The following is a 21,012-nucleotide window of genomic DNA, read 5'->3' as shown; positions in this document are numbered from 1 at the left end:
TCTTTAAAACTTTACTTTGAATGCTTTGATCATCCTAATTTCATAAGCACAGGCTAAGAGAGTCAAAGAATAATAATGGTCTGTGGAATACATAAAGTCTCAAAGAAATTAAAAGAAAAAAGAAATAATTTACAGGTTAAAAACAGACACGACAAGATAATAATGCTTAATTATACTGAGCATTTAAATAATATCAGTCATTATAGTGAGCACGAAGTAAATACTCATCATATGTTACTGTTCTGTGAGTATTTTTATTCTGAGTATGAAAACAGAACAGTGACTTTTAATACTCACAGAACATTTTCATACTTATCAAAAATTATGCTGATCAACTATGTTAAATTGTCTGAATCAGGTTTGTGCTCTCCCATTCTTGTTTTCAATAACCAAAACAAACAAAGGATATTTGAAAAGGTATTCAAATTCATAATATGAAATGACTCATGGATATGCTATTCCTCAAAAAGACAAAAAAACCAATATACTTACTTTCAACACTGGATAAAGTACAGGGATTAGAGTCAATCAAAGCTAACTGAAAATGCTGTAAGAAAAAGTAAAGATATTAGTGAACTAAATTTAGAAATGCATAAAGTCAACATTTATATTTAGACTTTATCATTGTGACATGTGGCATGAAATCATGTTATTTATATAATTAAACTATAATAGCTAACAAAAAACAACTATTCCTCACAATCTATCGTGGAAATGAAGTGTTTTCAAGTTGTTTCTATGGGAAGCTTTTCTGGGGGGAAAACTGTCTTTACCAATGTATCTTATATCTATGTTTATTATAAAAAAGAAAGAAATTTCAGTATAGAGTAATGATAAAAAGTCAGTTACAGAAATATTTAAGTGAGATTTGTTTCAGGTCAGTGTATTAAAAAACTATGAAATCCACTGGTATCTTTTAAAACATCAATGGTTACCTTAAAATGAACTGTGGACTTTTGAAATGAAAAAATACTCTCAGAAATCTCTTAAAGAATAAGTCATATAGGTTTTTATTCATTCTTCACTATCACTGTATTTCAAGACATTAGAAAGCTATAATCCACACTGAAATTAATCTGGAAAATATAGTTGTCCTTTATAAAGGTACGTAAACAGTGTAAAGCATATAGGATCATTCATGAAACATTAAAATACTCTACTTCTTATTGAAAAAGGCTATGTACAGTGCAAATAAATATATATCTAGAGAATCATGTTAGATGTATACTAATATGTGTAAAGCAGAACAGGTACATAAAAGAAACATTACTTAAAAATTAATTACTAACTAGTATGAATTAATTAATACAATAGTAAATGTAAAACATTTTAATACTTTAATACTTTATATGTCAAATACATATATACAACTCACAAGTATTTGTCTACAGAGTTTTGACTTAAAACATAAATAACATTAAAACATGAAAATACTAGCTGTGATTAAAACACTGAGTAACTAATATCTGTATTAATTATCAATATAAATGTCAGGGTTATACTAACTACTTAAGATACCACAGGCAACTGAATTTTTTTAAGTTAAATGAGAAAGAAGAGACTCCTACCAACCATTCTACAAATTATTCTCAGAAATACACAATTTTCAGAGCCTTCATTAATTTTTCAATAATCAACTGTAATAAGATTAAATAACCAAAGAATAAATTATTTTAAAAGTCAACATAAAATGCCTTTCCTTTATATAATTTGTAAATCTAAAATTGTGATAGCCATACTAAAATTTTAAACACCAAGATGAACATGTAATCTAAAAACTATCTTGTTTGTGAAAAGCATTCTTCATCAGGAAGTTTTAGGACCACATTTCTTCAGAGTATCAAGGTGGAATCATCCAAAGGACATAGCTAAACTTCTTCAGCAAGCTATAATTAACAACTAAATTGTCTGTTACCTGATACTGTGTCAAAAAATTGGTTATAAAAAGAATCATTTGGAAGAACACTGTAGGTGGTACAAGCAGCCTGTTATGCTCATACACCTTTAATAGCACAACTTTTTCAACATGGTAGTTCTGAAATAGTTACATGGAAAAGAATGAAGGCAGACTGATATCTTACAGGTAAACATGAAGTACTAAAACTATAAAGCTCTGAGAAGTGTGAAAATGGTGCTGGTGGATCCCAAAGGCACAGGCAACAATAAAAACAGACTGCTAAGTCACTTCAGTCGTGTCCGACTCTGTGCCACCCCATAGATGGCAGCCCACCACACTCCCCCGTCCCTGGGATTCTCCAGGCAAGAACACTGCAGTGGGCTGCCATTTCCTTCTCTAATGCATGAAAGTGAAAACTGAAAGTGAAGTCACTCAGTCATGTCCGACTCTTTGCCACCTCATGGACTGCAGCCCACCAGGCTTCTCCATCCATGGGATTTTCCAGGCAAGAGTACTGGAGTGGGGTGCCATTGCCTTCTCCGAAAAACAGACTAAGATTCTTAAAAATTAAAAACTTTTGTATATCAAAGAAAACTATTACTGGGAGAAAACATCTGAAATCATAGCTTTCATAACGGATTAATACCCAGATTACAGAAAGATACCAACTCAGCAAGAAAAATCAAAGAATGCAATTCAAACCTGGGCAAAGGACTTTGGTGTACACTTCTTAAAAGAAGGCAAATGGTCAACTGCAGAAGGCAAGGTCCAAATTAAAAAAAATAAAGATAAGATCAATTCATTTCCATTAGGATGGTTATTATCTTTATAAATAATGGAAAAGAGGCTTCAGCAAGATGTAGAGAGATTCTATGACCCCAGTGCACTGCTGATGAGAATGTAAAATGTGCACTCAGTGTGAAAACTATAAATATAACAAAGTTAAATATACAATTCAGAAATCAGACTCCTAATTACATTTTTAAAAGAACTGAAAAAAGAGTCAAACAAACACTTTTACGTCAACAGTCACAGTAACATTATTCACAACTTTCCAAAAAATGGAAAAACCGAAAAGTTCATCAACAGATGAATGGATGAAAGCCCTGTAACACACATGAAATAGAACATTATTTGCCATAAAAAAGAAATTCTATACATTCAAGAACAAAAATGAACCCTAGCAACATTAAGCTTACCTAAAAGAACTAGACATAATACTGTCTGATTCCACTTACATCAGGTAACCAAAACTGTTAAGTTCATAGAGTTAGAAAGTAGACTAGAAGAGAATCAGAAGCTGAGGGGACAGGAAATTATTATTTAACATGTATAGAAGTTTCTATAAAGGACACTAATAATTGTGGGAAATGAATACTGATGATGGTTATACATCACTGTAAACATAATTAGTGTCACTGAATTGTACATTTGAAATGAAGTTGACGGCTTCCTGGGTAAAGCACCTGTATGCCAATGGAGGAGATGGAGGTTCTCTCTCTGGAAAACTGCATGTGCCATGAAGTAACTAAACTCATGCACCACAACTAGAGCCTTTGCTCTACAGCCCAAGAACTGCAGCTACTGAAGCTTGTGTGCTTTACACCCTGAGCGCCACAAGACAAGCTGCCACAGTGAAAATCTCATGCAACAACAACAGAGAGAGGCCACTGCTCAATGCAACTAGAGAAAAGCCTATGTAGCAACAAAGACCCAGCACAGCCAGAAGTATATTAATAAAACAATATAGTTCAATGTATTTTTAAACACATAAAATATTTAAGCACAATAAAATAATTTAAAAACAATACTGCAGAAAATTTAGGCCAGCATTAGACCATTTTTAAAACTTATTTAAAACATACACTGAAATGTATTAATTTATTAAGATGCATGTGGCCCTTACACAGTAAATGCATTATTTCTTCTATGCTCAGTTGCTCAATTGTGTCTGACTCTTTGAGACCCCATGGACTATAGCCTGCCAAGCTCATCAGTCTGTGGGACTCTCCAGGCAGGAACACTGGAGTGGTCTTTCATTTCCTTCTCCATATTTCTTCTATAAACATAGTCAAAAGTGTACAAAACAATGCAGAGTATACAACACTACAAAAAAAAAAACAAAAAAGAAAGTTTTGACCTTAATCAATGCCCAATCTTGGTTGTGGTAAGATATAGTTATGTAAGATATAATCTCTCAGTAAAATCATTTGATGGGTATATGTCAGCTCTCTACCATTTTTCAAATTCAAATATTTTTATGGTAGATGCTTTACAATGTTTAGTTTTACGAGTGTAGCAAAGTGACTCACTTACGTCTATACACACATCCATTCTTTTTTAGATTCCTTTTTATATATGTCATTACAAAGTACTGAGCACAGTTTCCTTGTTAACTATCCTTGTTAATTACCTATTTTATATTTCAGTTCAGTTCAGTCATTCAGTTGTGCCAGCTCTTTGCAACCCGATGGACTGCAGCATGCCAGGCCTACCTGTCCATCACCAACTACTGGAGTTTACTCAAACTCATGTCTATTGAGTCAGTGATGCCATCCAACTATCTCATCTTCTGTCGTTCCCTTCTCCTCCTGCCTTCAAGCTTTCCTAGCATCAGGGTCTTTTCAGTCAGTTCTTCGCATCCGGTGTCCAAAGTATTGCTACTTCACCTTCAACATCAGTCCTTACAACGAACACCCAGGACTGATTTCTTTTATAATGGACTGGTTGGATCTCCTTGCTGTCCAAGGGACTCGCAAGAGTCTTCTCCAACACCACAGTTCAAAAGCATCAATTCTTCGGTGCTCAGCCTTCTTCACAGTCCAACTCTCACATCCGTATGTGGCTACTGGAAAAACCGTAGCTTTGACTAGACGGACCTTAGTTGGCAAAGTAATGTCTCTGCTTTTGAATATGCTATCTAGGTTGGTCATAACTTTCCTTCCAAGGAGCAAGCATCTTTTTAATTTCATGGCTGCAATCACCATCTGCAGTGATTTTGGAGCCCCAAAAATTGAAGTCTGACACTGTTTCCACTGTTTCCCCATCTATTTCCCATGAAGTGATGGAACCAGCTGCCATGATCTTCATTTTCTGAATGTTGAGCTTTAAGCCAACTTTTTCACTCTCCTCTTTCACTTTCATCAAGAGGCTTTTTAGCTCCTCTTCACTTTCTGCCATAAGGGTGGTGTCATCTGCATACCTGAGGTTACTGATATTTCTCCGGGCAATCTTCATTCCAGCTTGTGCTTCATGTAGCACATTTTATACACAGTAGCATGTAAATGTCAACCCCAACCTCCAAAAGTAAATTCCCATCCCTTGCCTGAAACCATAGTTTTGTCATCTACTTCTGTGACTCTACTTGTTTGTTTTCCAATTGCATGATTATTTACTATGTTCTGAACTTTTAAAGTTAATAATGAAATCCAAAACAGAAAAACATTTCTTACTTAGGAATAACCAATATTTAAACTTTGAATACTGCTTTCATTTTCATCCATTCTGCAGAACTAAATACATATCCTTACTGTGCTACCAGAGGCAAGTCAAATCTATTTTAAAATATATATTTTATTAAAAATATATACTTAGTAACTGCTTTCCTCTAACAGAAAGACAAGTATAACAGTTCCACTACATACCATAGTACATTTTTAAGTCTAATTGATCTTGAAAACATACTAACAGTAATCTGAGATAACAAAGCAATCTAAAGAAGTAAACTGCCCTTAAAAGAAATACATTTCTAAGATGACAGTATTTAATTATTATTACAGTAAAACTCCAAAAAGTTAAGAGATTTGTATAATTTGAAATCCCTATCTACATTTAATCTCACAATTAAATTGTATTCACAATCCTAAAGGCAAAAAAAAAATTTCCACAAACTTTCAAAGCAGCAGGAAAATTCATTACTATTCTAAAACAAATCTCAAACAACATAAAATGTTAAATATTTTATAACAACAGTACTGTTGCAAATCTTGACAATTCCTGATACCAAAAGCAAAAGCAACAAAAGTGAAAAATAAGCACATGGGGCTACATCAAAGCGAATGAACAATAATAATACATATATACGCTAGTTAGCCAAAAAAGGAATAAAGTAATGCCATTTCCAACAATATGGACAGATCTAGAGAATACTGTACTTAGTGAAATAAGCTCGAGAAAGACAAACACTGTATAGTGTCACTTATATAGTGTAATTTTAAAAATATTATAAACAAATATAGGCATTCCAGGTGGCTCAGAAGGCAAAGTGACCACCTGCAGTGTGGGAGATTTGGGTTCAACCTCTGGGTTGAGAAGATCCCTGGAGAAAGAAATGGTAACCCACTCCAGTACTCTTGGCTGGACAACTCCATGGATGGAGGAGCCTGGTAGGCTATAGTCCATGGGGTCTCAAAGAGTCAGACACAACTGAGCAACTTCACTTTTCATAAGCAAATATATCGTAAAATGAAAGAAGACTCATTTTTATAGGAAACAAACTAGTGGTTGCCAAAGGGGAGAAGGATAGGTGGACTTGAGCACATCAGAGGGATGCTTTGAAGAGATAAGCAACAAGGATATATTTACAGACATTATCTTAACTTCTAATGGGGTATAATCTATAAAAATACTCTAACACTATGGTATACACCTAAAACTAATAAAAGCATCCTAACATTCTGTTCTCATAGAAATGACTTTTAGAAAGTTGTCAGAAGTTTAAAATAGGGCAAAATTGGCACAGGCAGGAAGAAATGCATACCCCTAAAATTTTTTTGCTTAAATTGGCATCCTTTGAAGGTCTCTTACTCTTGACCTAAATGAGCTTCCCTGGTGGCTCACAAGGTAAAACAATCCACCTGCAATTCAGAAGACCCAGGTTATATCCCGGTGTCAAAAACATCCACTGGAGACAGGAATGGCAACCCACTACAGTATAGTTGCCATAGACAGAGGAGTCCATGGCATGGCAGAGTTGGACATGAGTGAACAACTAACATAATTTAAAAAGTGCATATAAAACTAGTTCTGCTATACATGAGAAAGCAAAAACACTTTCTATAAGGCAGTGAACATTATCTAACTTTACTCTGCCCAAGTAAAGGACAGTTCACATATTGCCAATTTTCTTTTGCTGTCCAATATCTTTTCAGAAAGCACATAAAAGGCTGTATGATAACATGTTATGAAAAATTACACCATATTTAACTTATTTTCTCCTGTGAAACATAAGCATTTTTGATAGGTTAATGTAAACACTTTGAGTGTATAAATAAAAGGAGTTAAAGTATAGAAGGTGTGATAGTTGTAGTTACATTTTAAATCCACTGACCCCTACAGGATACAGTTTGATAAACTATATTCTAATCTTAATAGAAAATAACTGATAAACCCAATCTCATTCTCTGAACCAACTGTGTTTAACCCTGGACTTATTCCTCAGCTACATTTATATCTGACCTGTATTTGATCTAAATTCTTTACAGTCTACTTGCAATGTTCTTGGCTGAATTTCTGTATGCCCTCAGGATCACTCCTATATAAACCCATAAACTGCCAACAAAGGCTGAGGAATTTAGTATTTTAAAACCTGAAAGAATTAAGGAATCAAATGAGTACGAATGCAGAAAGGAATTTACTCAGCTGGTCTGCACTTGCACATACAAAAGAAAGCTCTAGCATTAAGAAACTTCTGAGACTTTGTTAAGCCTTTAGAATATCCTGCCTTACAAGTATACCTTTGAATACATAGGGCCTTGAGTGATCCAAATAGTTTATTCTAACAATATTATACATTATGGAGAACTACTATGGTCAGTTCAATGTCACTAAAACTAAGGCCAGTCAGATGGCTCTATCTATACCAAAGTTCAATATTATACACATATATACACTGAGTCGAAAAGAGCAAAACCCTGGAAATGCTTGGTGAACTTCTCTGGCTGGCAATACTCCTGGTATGAAACTAAACATCATTTCAGGGAGAATAAAGTGCTATCTACATGACTGTAATGACTTATGACAGTGGACTTTGGCACTCTTGACTGTCTTTGTCATCTTTTTCCTTTGAAATTTTTTATTTGTATTTTCACTGTAATAAATCTAAACTATAAACTATTTTCTGACTTCATCAAGCTCTGCCAAACCACTAACCTTGAGGTTAGTAGTAAGGAAAACCTTCAATCCCATTAGTTATTTAGTTCAGTTTAGTCGCTCAGACCTGTCTGACTCTTTGCGACCCCATGAATTACAGCACGCCAGGCTTCCCTGTCCATCACCAACTCCCAGAGTTCACTCAGACTCACATCCATCGAGTTGGTGATGCCATCCAGCCATCTCATCCTCTGTCGTCCCCTTTTCCTCCTGCTCCCAATCCCTCCCAGCATCAGAGTCTTTTCCAATGAGTCAACTCTTCTCATGAGGTGGCCAAAGTACTGGAGTTTCAGCTTTAGCATCAGTCCTTCCAAAGAACACCCAGGACTGATCTGCTTTAGAATGGACTGGTTGGATCTCCTTGCAGTCCAAGGGATTCTCATGAGTGTTCTCCAACACCACGATTCAAAAGCATCAACTCTTCAGCGCTCAGCTTTCTTCATAGTCCAACTTTCACATCCATACATGACCACTGGAAAAACCACAGCTGTGACTAGATGGCAAAGCCTCTGTTGGCAAAGTAATGTCTCTGCTTTTGAATATGCTATCTAGGTAACCTTTTTTCACATTTTCCTTGTTATTGAGTTCAGCTTTATGTCAGATGCACATATGCACACCACCTTTGTAATTAAGGTAGTCTGGAATACATCGCTATGGGGGGAAGACCAAACATTATAGAAAATCATAAATTCTCAAAACTACATGCTTTTCTCCAGAAAGCTGAATTTTTTCAAAGAGCAATGCTGACACATAGGGAAGTCTCATTCCCATTTAAACCTTGGAAAGCATAAAATGACAGCACAAACCCAGAGATTTAAAAAAAAAAAAAAATTAAAGTGACAAATTCCTAATAACATAAAAAACATTTAAGAATTATGTTGTTTTTTCAAATGATGTTCATATTTACCAAGTAAAAGTCCAGAACTGTTAAAAGATAAATACATCTATTAAATACTTTTGTGATGACATATGCTATTAAAAGCAGGCAGATTTCTAATCAGACACACAAAATAATAGTTAATACTTCAAACCCAAGACAGCATCACTAACCAACTCTCTATGTCTATAGTGGCTAGTCACATACTGGAAACTGTTTTACATATACTCCGATGAAATAAATAAAGATCAATATCAACTAATCAAAAACATCAGTATTTACATTTTGTTAAAGTATACAAAAATCTAAAGCACTAAAGTTTTCCTGTAAATATCAGCACTCTGTCTAATTTGTACCTTGAAATCCAACTCTTTATTTCCTTTAAGTTCACATTCTAAACTCTCATTTTCTAATAATAGTAATATAAATTCTAATACTTCTCAACACTTTGTAACATTTAAAACAAACACACACACATAAATATGAAGCAGTGCATATATAGGAAAAGCCCCAACCACCTACCTTTAAACTAGATTCATAGTCTGTGTTCACTTTGAACATAAGCCCAAGTCGTAAATGAATCTCCTTTGCTCGACAAAAGCTGGGCTCGACATAAAGCACCTCTTGAAATGCTTTAATTGCCCTTGAAGAATACAAATGGAAGAAAGTATAAGATTAATATTAACTATATTTGCCTAGGAAGTACAGAAAATACAATGATTATACAATTTAAAAACAAATGCCAAGTTTAAAACACTGTAAACAAATAGTACAATATATTAGAAAACTCCTCACATCATTTGGCGAAACTGTAAAATAAATTCATTAACTTTTCTATGTAAATAATCAATTAAAACTCTCTGAAACAACTCAGAGAAGACAATATGAGAATGACATGAACGTAAAAAGATTAATCTTCTTCTACACTACTCCATATAAGTCTACTTTTAGAAGGCTTCAGTTCAGTTCAATTACTCAGTAGCGTCCTACTCTTTGAGACCCCATGGACTGCAGTATGCCAGGCCTCCCTAACCATCAGCAACTCTCAGAGTTTACTCAAACTCATGTCCATTGAGTCGGTGATAATATCCAACCATCTCATCCTCTGTTGTCCCCTCCTCCTCTGGCCTTCCATCCTTCCCAGCATATGGGTCGTTTCAAATGAGTCAGTTCTTTGCATCAGGTGGTCAAAGTACTGGAGCTTCAGCTTCAGTATCAGTCCTTCCAATGAATAGTCAGGATTTATTTCCTTTAGGATGGACCGGTTGGATCTCCTCGCTAACCAAGGGACTCTCGAGTTCTCCAATACGATAGTTCGAAAGTATTAATTCTTCAGTGCTAAGCTGTCTTTATAGTCCAACTCTCACATCTATATATGACTACTGGAAAAGCCATAACTTTGAACAGACAGACCTTAGTTGGCAAAGTAATGTCTCTGCTTTTTAGTATGTTGTCTAGGCTGGTCATAACTTTTCTTCCAAGGAGTAAGTGGCTTTTAATGGCTGCAGTCACCATCTGCAGCGCTTATAGAGCACCCCCCCCCCCGAAAATAGTCTCTCATATTTCCATTATTTCTCTATCTATCTATTTGCCATGAAGTGATGGGACCAGATGCCATGATCTTAGTTTTCTGAATGCTGAGCTTTAAGCCAACTTTTTCACTCTCCTGTTTAACATTCATCAAGAGGCTCTTTAGTTCTTCTTCACTTTCTGCCATAAGGGTGGTGGCATCTGCATATTTGACATTATTGATATTTCTCCTGGCAGTCTTGATTCCAGCTTCTGCTCTCTCTAGCCCAGTGTTTCTTATGATGTACTCTGCACAGAAGTTAAATAAGCAGGTGACAATATACAGCCTGGATGTACTCCTTTTCCTATTTGGAACCAGTCTGTTGTTTCACTGGCTAGTTCTAACTATTGCCTCCTTACCTGAACACAGATTTCTCAAGAGGCAGGTCAGGTCGTCTGGTATTCCCATCTCTTTCAAAATTTTCCAGTTTGTTGTGATCCACATAGTCAAAGGCTTTGGCACAGTCAATAAAAAAGAAGTATGTTCTTCTGGAACTCTCTTGCCTTTTCTATGATCCAATGGATGTTGGCAATTGGATCTCTGGTTCCTCTGCTTTTTCTAAATCCAGCTTGGACATCTGGAAGTTCTTAGTTCACATACCATTGAAGACTGGCTCGAAGAATTTTAAGCATTACTTTGTTATCATTGGAGAAGGAAATGACAATCCACTCCAGTACTATTGCCTGGAAAATCCCATGAACAGAGGAGCCTGGTAGGATACAGTCCATGGGGTCACAGAGCCGGAAACGACTGAGTGACTTCACTTCACTTTGGTTTTTTTTTGTTTTTTGTTTTTTTGCTTTTCTTCTTGGAGAGATTTTATTTTTTTATTTTTATTTTTTTTATTTTTAAAATTTTAAAATCTTTAATTCTTACATGCGTTCCCAAACATGAACCCCCCTCCCACCTCCCTCCCCACAACATCTCTCTGGGTCATCCCCATGCACCAGCCCCAAGCATGCTGCACCCTGCGTCAGACATAGACTGGCGATTCAATTCTTACATGATAGTATACATGTTAGAATGCCATTCTCCCAAATCATCCCACCCTCTCCCTCTCCCTCTGAGTCCAAAAGTCCGTTATACACATCTGTGTCCTTTTTCCTGTCTTGCGTACAAGGTCGTCATTGCCATCTTCCTAAATTCCATATATATGTGTTAGTATACTGTATTGGTGTTTTTCTTTCTGGCTTACTTCACTCTGCATAATTGGCTCCAGTTTCATCCATCTCATCAGAACTGATTCAAATGAATTCTTTTTAACGGCTGAGTAATACTCCATTGTGTATATGTACCACAGCTTTCTTATCCATTCATCTGCTGATGGACATCTAGGTTGTTTCCATGTCCTGGCTATTATAAACAGTGCTGTGATGAACACTGGGGTACATGTGTCTCTTTCAACTCTGGTTTCCTCGGTGTGTATGCCCAGCAGTGGGATTGCTGGGTCATAAGGTAGTTCTATTTGCAATTTTTTAAGGAATCTCCACACTGTTCTCCATAGTGGCTGTACTAGTTTGCATTCCCACCAACAGTGTAGGAGGGTTCCCTTTTCTCCACACCCTCTCCAGCATTTATTGCTTGCAGAGTTTTGGATTGCAGCCATTCTGACTGGTGTGAAGTGGTACCTCATTGTGGTTCTGATTTGCATTTCTCTAATAATGAGTGATGTTGAGCATCTTTTCATGTGTTTGTTAGCCATCCGTATGTCTTCTTTGGAGAAATTCTATTTAGTTCTTTGGCCCATTTTTTGATTGGGTCGTTTATTTTTCTGGAATTGAGCTGCATAAGTTGCTTGTATATTTTTGAGATTAGTTGTTTGTCAGTTGCTTCATTTGCTATTATTTTCTCCCATTCAGAAGGCTGTCTTTTCACCTTAATTATATTTTCCTTTGTTGTGCAGAAGCTTTTAATTTTAATTAGATCCCATTTGTTTATTTTTGCTTTTATTTCCAGAATTCTGGGAGGTGGATCATAGAGGATCCTGCTGTGATTTATGTCTGAGAGTGTTTTGCCTATGTTCTCCTCTAGGAGTTTTATAGTTTCTGGTCTTACATTTAGATCTTTAATCCATTTTGAGTTTATTTTTGTGTGTGGTGTTAGAAAGTGATCTAGTTTCATTCTTTTACAAGTGGTTGACCAGTTTTCCCAGCACCACTTGTTAAAGAGATCGTCTTTACTCCATTGTATATTCTTGCCTCCTTTGTCAAAGATAAGGTGTCCATATGTGTGTGGATTTATCTCTGGGCTTTCTATTTTGTTCCATTGATCTATATGTCTGTCTTTGTGCCATTACCATACTGTCTTGATGACTGTGGCTTTGTAGTAGAGCCTGAAGTCAGGCAAGTTGATTCCTCCAGTTCCATTCTTCTTTCTCAAGATTGCTTTGGTTATTCGACGTTTTTTGTATTTCCATATAAATCTTGAAATTATTTGTTCTAGTTTTGTGAAAAATGTGGCTGGTAGCTTGATATTCACTTCACTTTGTTATCATGTGAGATGACTTTAGTTGTGTAGCAGTTTGAGCATTCTTTGGCATTGCCCCGCCTTGGGACTGGAATGAAATCTGACCTTTCCCAGTCTCGTGGCCACTGCTGAGTTTTCCAAATTTGCTGACATACTGAGTGCAGCACTTTCACAGCATCATCTTTCAGGATTTGAAATAGCTCAACTGGAAATTCATCACCTCCACTAGCTTTATTTGTAATGATGCTTCCTAAGGCCCACTTGACATCACATTCCAGGATGTCTGGTTCTAGGTGAGCAATTGCACCACCGTGATTATATGGATCATGAAGATCTTTCTTGCACAGTTCTTCTGTGTATTCTTGCCACTTCTTCTTAATATCCTCTGCTTCTGTTAGGTCCATACCATTTCTGTCCTTTATTGTGCCCATCTTTGCATGAAATGTTCCCTTGGTATCTCTAATTTTCTTGAAGAGATTTCTAGTCTTTCTCAACTTATTGTTTTCCTCTATTTCTCTGCATGTATCACTGAATAAGGCTTTCTTATCTCTCCTTGCTACTCTCTGGAACCCTGCATTCAAATGGATATATCTTTCCTTTTCTGCTTTCCCTTTCACTTCTTTTCTCTGCTATATACTGTGGGTGTATATACATAGTAAGCCCACCTCAGACAACCATTTTGCCTTTTTGCATTTCTTTTTCTTGGGGATGGTCTTGATCACTGCCTGCTGTACAATGTCCCAAACCTCTGCCCACAGTTCTTCAGGTACTCTATCATATCTAATCCCTTGAATCTATTTCTCATTTCCACTGTATAATCGAAAGGGATGTGATTTAGGATTTGATATGATTTATAAGGCTTACTTTTACCTATCACACTTTACATTCTGCTTGGAATCTATTTTAAATACAGTATAACTCAGAAAAGGACTAGTAATTTTTTTTGCAGTATGGGATTACTAGTGTACCGAATGATCTGTGGAAAAAATACTCTTGCCCTCATGGCAATTGAGTGCTACCACTATCATAAGTCAAGGATCCATGTTTATGGAAGTGTTTCTAATTTCCTAATCAACTTCAATCTTCTTTTGTCTATCATGCTCTATTTCTATTCTACCTTGACTACTCTGTCATATTAACAGGTCTTTACTATTAATGCAGAAAAATCCAGATAAGTTGGAAATATTTTTGTTAAGTACTTCAGTTCAGTTCAGTTCAGTCGCTCAGTCGTGTCCTACTCTTTGCAACCCCATGAACAGCAGCACACCAGGCCTCTCTGTCCATCACCATCTCCCGGAGTTTACTCAGACTCACGTCCATCGAGTCCGTGATGCCATCCAGCCATCTCATCCTCAGTTGTCCCCTTCTCCTTCTGCCCCCAATCCCTCCCAGCATCAGAGTCTTTTCCAATGAGTCAACTCTTCACATGAGGTAGCCAAAGTACTGGAGCTTCAGCTTTAGCATCATTCCCTCCAAAGAAATCCCAGGGCTGATTTCCTTCAGAATGGACTGGTTGGATCTCCTTGCAGTCCAAGGGACTCTCAGAGTCTTCTCCAACACCACAGTTCAAAAGCATCAACTCTTCAGTGCTAAGCCTTCTTCACAGTCCAACTCTCACATCCATACATGACCACTGGAAAAACCATAGCCCTGACTAGATGGACCTTTGTCGGCAAAGTAAAGTCTCTGCTTTTCAATATGCTACCTAGGTTGCCCATAACTTTTCTTCCAAGGAGTAAGCGTCTTATAAGTACTTGGAATATGTGAATTATTACTTCTCCAAAAATAAGTATGACAGGAGAGACAAAGAGTCTATTTTGAATCTCAGTTATTCTATTCTCTCAAAACCTCTAAAATCACTATTAGGACTGTAACTATTTCCAAAGTCAGTCCTCTTTATATTATAAAATAATGTCTATAGCAGTCATATCACAATTTAGTAAGCTTTGTTACAGTCAAAATTCTACTTCTCAAATTCTGTGGTTATATATACATTTACTGCAAAAACAAGTATTTCAAAAAGAAGATTTTCTCTGGGAAATACACGACATCATATAAAGATAAGTTGTTATAATCAATAATCATCTTTCACACTAATTTAACTCTGTCATACATTTATCAAGTAATGAGCATTTTGAATCTACAGATTTATCGCTCATGATTTTACATTCTTATCTTCACTCTAACAGAGTTCATGAGTTATCATACGTATCTGAAAACTTTTCACTGTAAGTCACACTTCTCTATTTTGAAAACTTATAGTTCTTTGTTCTAAGTCTTACACTGGATTTTACCTACATTTGTTCTGATTAGCTAAAATGACTGTATGTGCCAAACTGCAAGGGATGATTTTTAAATATCCATTTTTCCATCTTTATAGGACAAAATACAGTAAATTATTCCATTTGGTGTAGCTTACTTCTAAACATCTCACTAAAAACCTTGTAAGTCCTACTGCTAGCTTCCATAACCATCTATCCTCTTCCCATTTGTAACTGACCATAAGTAAGTTCACGAATCCAATGCCAATAACAGTTTTGTTAAAAGAAAAGAAGAAAGGGAGGGAGGCAGAAAGGAAAGAGGAGGGAGAAAAAAAAGAAAATCCTTTTTTTTAAAGTATGGAATATGTTTTAAATTATTATCATCTTGAACATGAAGCCTCCTTCCAATACTAAATAAATGATTAAGAAAAACTAAATAAAAATGAACAAATTTTATTTTCCTTCTCAACAAAATTTTAAAATTTAAATGATCTCTAGGATCTTTTCTACTTCTAAAGTTCAGATTTTTAAGTCGTGTAAAAAGGATTTTCAGGCAATTTACAGACCTTAAAATTGTCCCAACTCACAATCAATTTCAAATAGGATTCAAAATAAAAGATAAGTGGATTATGTTTAACACCTGTTAAACATATGTTTATGTTATCTCTTATGTTAAGAGATCTTTTTTAAGAGACATATTCTTAGGTAAGAAATATAGTTCATTTTAAAAAGTGCTGTAACATCTATAGATTATCCAGAGGTTTATGCAGCAAACTTCAGAACATGAAAAAATTAATTCACCAAAAAGCCAAGAAGGTAAATATTATGTAGCCAAGTCATACAACTAAAAGCTGAATGTTTCTTCACCTTTGTGAAACCATAACAAATACTGGTCAATGTATATTAAACAACTCTATATTAAATATTCAGAATGACCTACAGGACATGGTTGTAAACACTAGTTGTATACTCATTTACCTTTCTTTGAATTCTTTTAGTACTTAAATGAAAATTTTAAAAGGACAAAACCAAAAAAGTATCCTATTGTTTGCAGTTTATAAAATCTTACATATTACTATCACAGTTAATCCTCAATACTGAAGAGGTATCATTATTCCTACTGAGAAAGATGGATAAATCCAGTCAGCAAATATGCTGACTGAAGGGAATGATAGCTAAACCTGATTTGAATCTACAAAGGAAAATATGCTACTAATAAGATGAGAATTTACTGACACTAAAATATTTAATGTGCTCGTCATTTATATGTGCTTACATACACACACAGAGGGAAAAGATCTGATGTAAGTCAACTTACCAGTGAAATGCATTGTAATAGAAGTAAACCAAACCAAGGCCATATAAAAATGCAGCATTCTGTTGAAAAAAATCATTTAAAAGCTTTTATGTTTATTGTTCATGTTATTAAGAAGAAATATAGAACATAAGATGCTCATCAGTTCTAAAAATTCTATATTACAGAATAATAAGTAGAAACACTGAATTTATGAACCAACAGGTAATGCAGAAGCCAAAAACCCTGAAGAAATATTTTGTTTCTTTTCATTAAGCTCATTATGTTGAAAACAATTTTTTCAACGCCTAAAATCACCTGTGAAACCAGAAATTTGTTCCAAACAGTCACAGCAATCCAGAGAATGAGGATGAAGTTGAAGGAATCACATTTCCTGATTTCAAACCACACTATGATACTTTACCAATTAACAACAGTATGGTAATAGGCACTATAAAAATAATAGCACAGAGACTGAAAGAACAAAATCAAGAATACAGAATGAAATCCACATATTATGGTCGACTAATTTTTCACAGGGGAGCAAAAAATACCTAACTGCAAAAGGGTAGACTCTTTAGCTCTTTAAAAATGATGGTAGGGAAAATGGACAAACCCATGCAAACTGCTAAAATTGGACTCTTTTCTTATACTTGGTGAAGGGAACAGCAATTCAATCCAGTATTCTTGCTGCAGAATCCCATGGACAGAAGACCCAGGTGAGCTACGGTCCGAGGCATTGCAAACAGTTGGACACAGTTGAGAGGCTAACACTACTCACAAAAAGTAACTTAAAATGGATTACGACCTAACACACAAAGGTTTATACCATAAACCTTCCTTGAAGAAAATATAGGGAAGAAGCTCCCCAACTTGGGTCTAATCAAATTCTTGTACATAGCACAACAGCAAAATAAAATATCAACAAATAGAATTAGATAAAACATGAAAACTTCTACCAAAAGAAATAATTAAAAACAAAAAATTCTACAGATTGGAAGAAATTTTCCAAATGTTGTAACATTCAAGATTCATGGAAAGAGCTTAAAATATAAAAATTACAGTAAACTGATGTCAACCTTTACAGATGACTTTGAGAAGTTCAAGGCTTCAGTTCAGGAAATAATGCCAATAAGAAGGAAACAGCAAGAGAAATAGAATCAGAAGTAGAGCCTGAAGAGATACTGAATCATTTTAACTGATGAAAAAACTTTAACAGATGAGAGGTTCCTCTTTACAGATGAACAAAGGAAACTCTTTCTTGAAATGGAATACACTCCTGATGAAAATGCTGAGAAGACTACTGAAATTTAAAAAAAGGATTTAGAATATTACATAAACTTAGCTGTTAAAGCAAAAGCAGAATCATTCTGAGTAGCAAAATGACTACAATTTTGAAAATTCTAGTGTGGGTAAAACAATGCTAACAAGCAACATTTGTACTACTGAAAGACTACTTGTGAAATGAGTCAGTCAATGTTGCAAATTTCACTGTGGAACTAAGAAACAGCCACACCAATCCTAATCTTCAGCAAACATCATAATGATCAGTTAGGAGACATCAACATCAAGAAAACACACTCCACCAAAAAAAGATTATCAGACACTGAAGGCTCAAAATATAACATTTTTTAGCAACTAAATATTTATATCTTATTTTTTTAACTTTTACTTGACTTATTTTTTGCTATGTTGTAGAATTTACTTGTTTTTAAAAATTTTGTTGAAGTAAAGAGTCAGACACAACTGAGCGACTTCACTTTCACGTTTCACTTTCATGGCACTGGAGAAGGAAATGGCTACCCACTCCAGTGTTCTTGCCTGGAGAATCCCAAGGGTGGTGGAGCCTGGTGGACTGCTGTCTATGGGGTTGCACAGAGTCAGACATGACTGAAGTGACTTAGCAGCATCAGCAGCATGCTTGATTTACAATATAAGTATTTTAAAATAAATGTGTGTACTTTTTCTTAATTTATTTTTGAATGCACTAATTCTCTTGCTACCTGGGCTTTCTCCAGTTGTGGTGAGTCGGGACTACTTCTGGTATAGTGGGAGGGCTTCTCATTGCTATGGCTTCTCTTGCTGCAGAACATGGGCTCTAGAGAGCAGAGACCCAACAGTTTTGCACACAAGCTTAGCTGACCCTCCACATGTGGGATCTTCCTGGACCAGGAATCAAATGCATGTTCCCTGCATTGGTAGGCAGACTTTTAATCACTGCACCTCCAGGGGCATCCTTGTACATTTTTTTTTCAAGACATGTTACTGCACACTCAATAAAACTACAGTACAGCGTAAATATAACTTTTTTTAAGCACTAAAAAATAAAAGAAAACTAGTATCATTCACTTTAGTGCAATATCTGATTGACTGTAGTGGTCTGGTTTTTATCCTCATCTATAACAGAGCAGGCATAATGAAAACCAGAATCACAGAAAACTAACCAAACTCATTACTTGGATAACAGCCTTGTATAACTCAACAAAACCGAGCCATGCTGTGTAGGGCCATCCACGATGGACGGGTCACAGTGGAGAGATCTGACAAAATGTGGTCCACTGCAGAAAGAAATGGCAAACTACTTCACCATTTTTGTCTTGTGAACTTCAGAATCAGTACGAAATGGCAAAAAGATATGACACTGAAAGATGAACTTTCCAGGTGGGTAGGTGACCAATATATTCCTGGAGAAGAGTTGAGAAATATCTTCAGAAGGAATGAAGAGGCTGAGCCACAGCAAAAACAATGGCCAGTTGTGGATGTGCCTAGTGGTGAAAATAAAGTCCAATACTGTAAAGAACAATACTGCATAGGAACCTGGAATATTAGGTCCATGAATCAAGGTAAACTGGAAGTTGTCAAACAGGAGATGGCAAGAGTGAACATTGACATTTTAGGAATCAGTGAACTAAAATGGACTGGGATGGGTGAGTTTAATTCAAATGACCATTATGTCTACTACTATGAGCAACAATCCCTTATAAGAAATGGAGCAGCCTTCATAGTAAACAAGAGTCCGAAATGCAGTACTTCGGTGCAATCTCAAAGATGACAGAATGCTCTCAGTTCATTTGTAAGACAAACCATCAATATTGCAGCAATCTAAGTCTTTGCCCAACCACTGATGCCAAAAAAGCTAAACAGTCCTATAATGACCTACAAGACCTTCTAGAACTCACACCAAAAAAAAAGATATCCTTATCATCACAGGGGACTGAATGCAGAAGCAGGAACTCAGGAGATACTTGGAGTAACAGGCAAGTTAGGACTAGGAGTACAAAATGAAGCAGGTAAAATGCTAACAGTTTTGCCAAGAGAACACAGTCACAGCAAACACCCTCTTTCAACAACACAAGAGACAACTCTACACATCAACATCACCAGATGGCCAATACCGAAATCAGTTTGATTATTTTCTTCACAGCCAAAGATGCAGAAGTTCTATACAGTCAGAAAAAAAGAAAAACAAAAGCAGGAGCTGACTGGGGCTCATATCATGAACTCCTTATTGCAAAATTCAGACTTGAAAAAATGTAGTGAAAACCACCAGGCCACTCAGGTATGACCTAAAATCCCTCATGATTACATAGTGGAAGTGACAAATAGATCCAAGGGATGAGATGTGATAGACACTGTACCTGAAGAACTATGGACAGAGAGTCATAACACTGTACACAGGAAGCAATGATCAAAACCATCCCTAAGAAAAAGAAATGCAAAAAAAGGTAAAACGGTTGTCTAAAGAGACCTTACAAATAGCTGAGAAAACAAGAGAAATGAAAGGCAAAGGAGAAAAGGGCAGATATATCTATTGAATGCAGAGTTCCAAAGAATAGCAAGGAGAGATAAGATGCCTTCCTCAGCAGTCAATGGAAAGAGATAGAGAAAAGCAACAGATTGGGAAAGACTAAGAGATCTCTTCAAGAGAATCGGAGATACCAAGGGAAAATTTCATGCAAACATGGGCTCAATAAAGGACAGAAAGGGTATGACCAAACAGAAGCAGAAGATATTAAGAAGAGGTGGCAAGAATACCACGATGGTGTGATCATTCACCTAAAGCCAGACATCTTGGAGTGTGAAGTCAAGCGGGCTTTAGGAAGCATCACTATGAACAAAGATAGCAGAGGTGATGGAATTCCAGTTGAGCTATGTCAAATCCTAAAAGATGACTCTGTGAAAGTGCTACACTCAATATGCCAGCAAATCTGGAAAACTCAGCAGTGGCCACAGGACTGGAAAAGGTCAGTTTTCATTCCAGTCACAAAGAAAGGCGATGCCAAAGAATGTTCAAACTACCACAATATTGCACTCATTTAACATGCTAGCAAAGTAATGCTCAAATTCTCCAAGCTAGGCATCTACAGTAGGTGAACTGAAAACTTCCAGATGTTCAAGCTGGACTTAACAAACGGCAGAAGAACCAGAGATCCAATTGCCAATATCAGGTGGGATCATAGGGACAAAGAGAGTTTCAGAAAAACACTTATTTCTGCT

General features: G+C 36.0%; 1 protein-coding gene across 7 annotated transcripts in view; it reads right to left on the bottom strand.

The window, feature by feature from the left end:
- The window catches only part of LOC108634619 (lysine-specific demethylase 6A-like), a 182,388-nt gene that overhangs the window by 84,937 nt on the left and 76,439 nt on the right, over positions 1-21,012 (bottom strand). For all 7 annotated transcript variants that reach the window (XM_018044664.1, XM_018044665.1, XM_018044667.1 and 4 more), the window contains exons 5-7: positions 16,540-16,598; positions 9,447-9,567; positions 493-547 (exon numbers count right to left, since the gene is read on the bottom strand). In XM_018044664.1, the coding sequence (XP_017900153.1) occupies positions 493-547; positions 9,447-9,567; positions 16,540-16,598 (235 nt within the window). The remainder of the gene's footprint in view (positions 1-492; positions 548-9,446; positions 9,568-16,539; positions 16,599-21,012) is intronic.

The sequence above is a fragment of the Capra hircus genome, unplaced genomic scaffold, assembly GCF_001704415.2.
Source record: "Capra hircus breed San Clemente unplaced genomic scaffold, ASM170441v1, whole genome shotgun sequence".
NCBI lineage: Eukaryota > Metazoa > Chordata > Mammalia > Artiodactyla > Bovidae > Capra > Capra hircus.
Note: the sequence above shows the minus strand (reverse complement) of the source record. Positions and strands in the feature narration are given on the sequence as shown.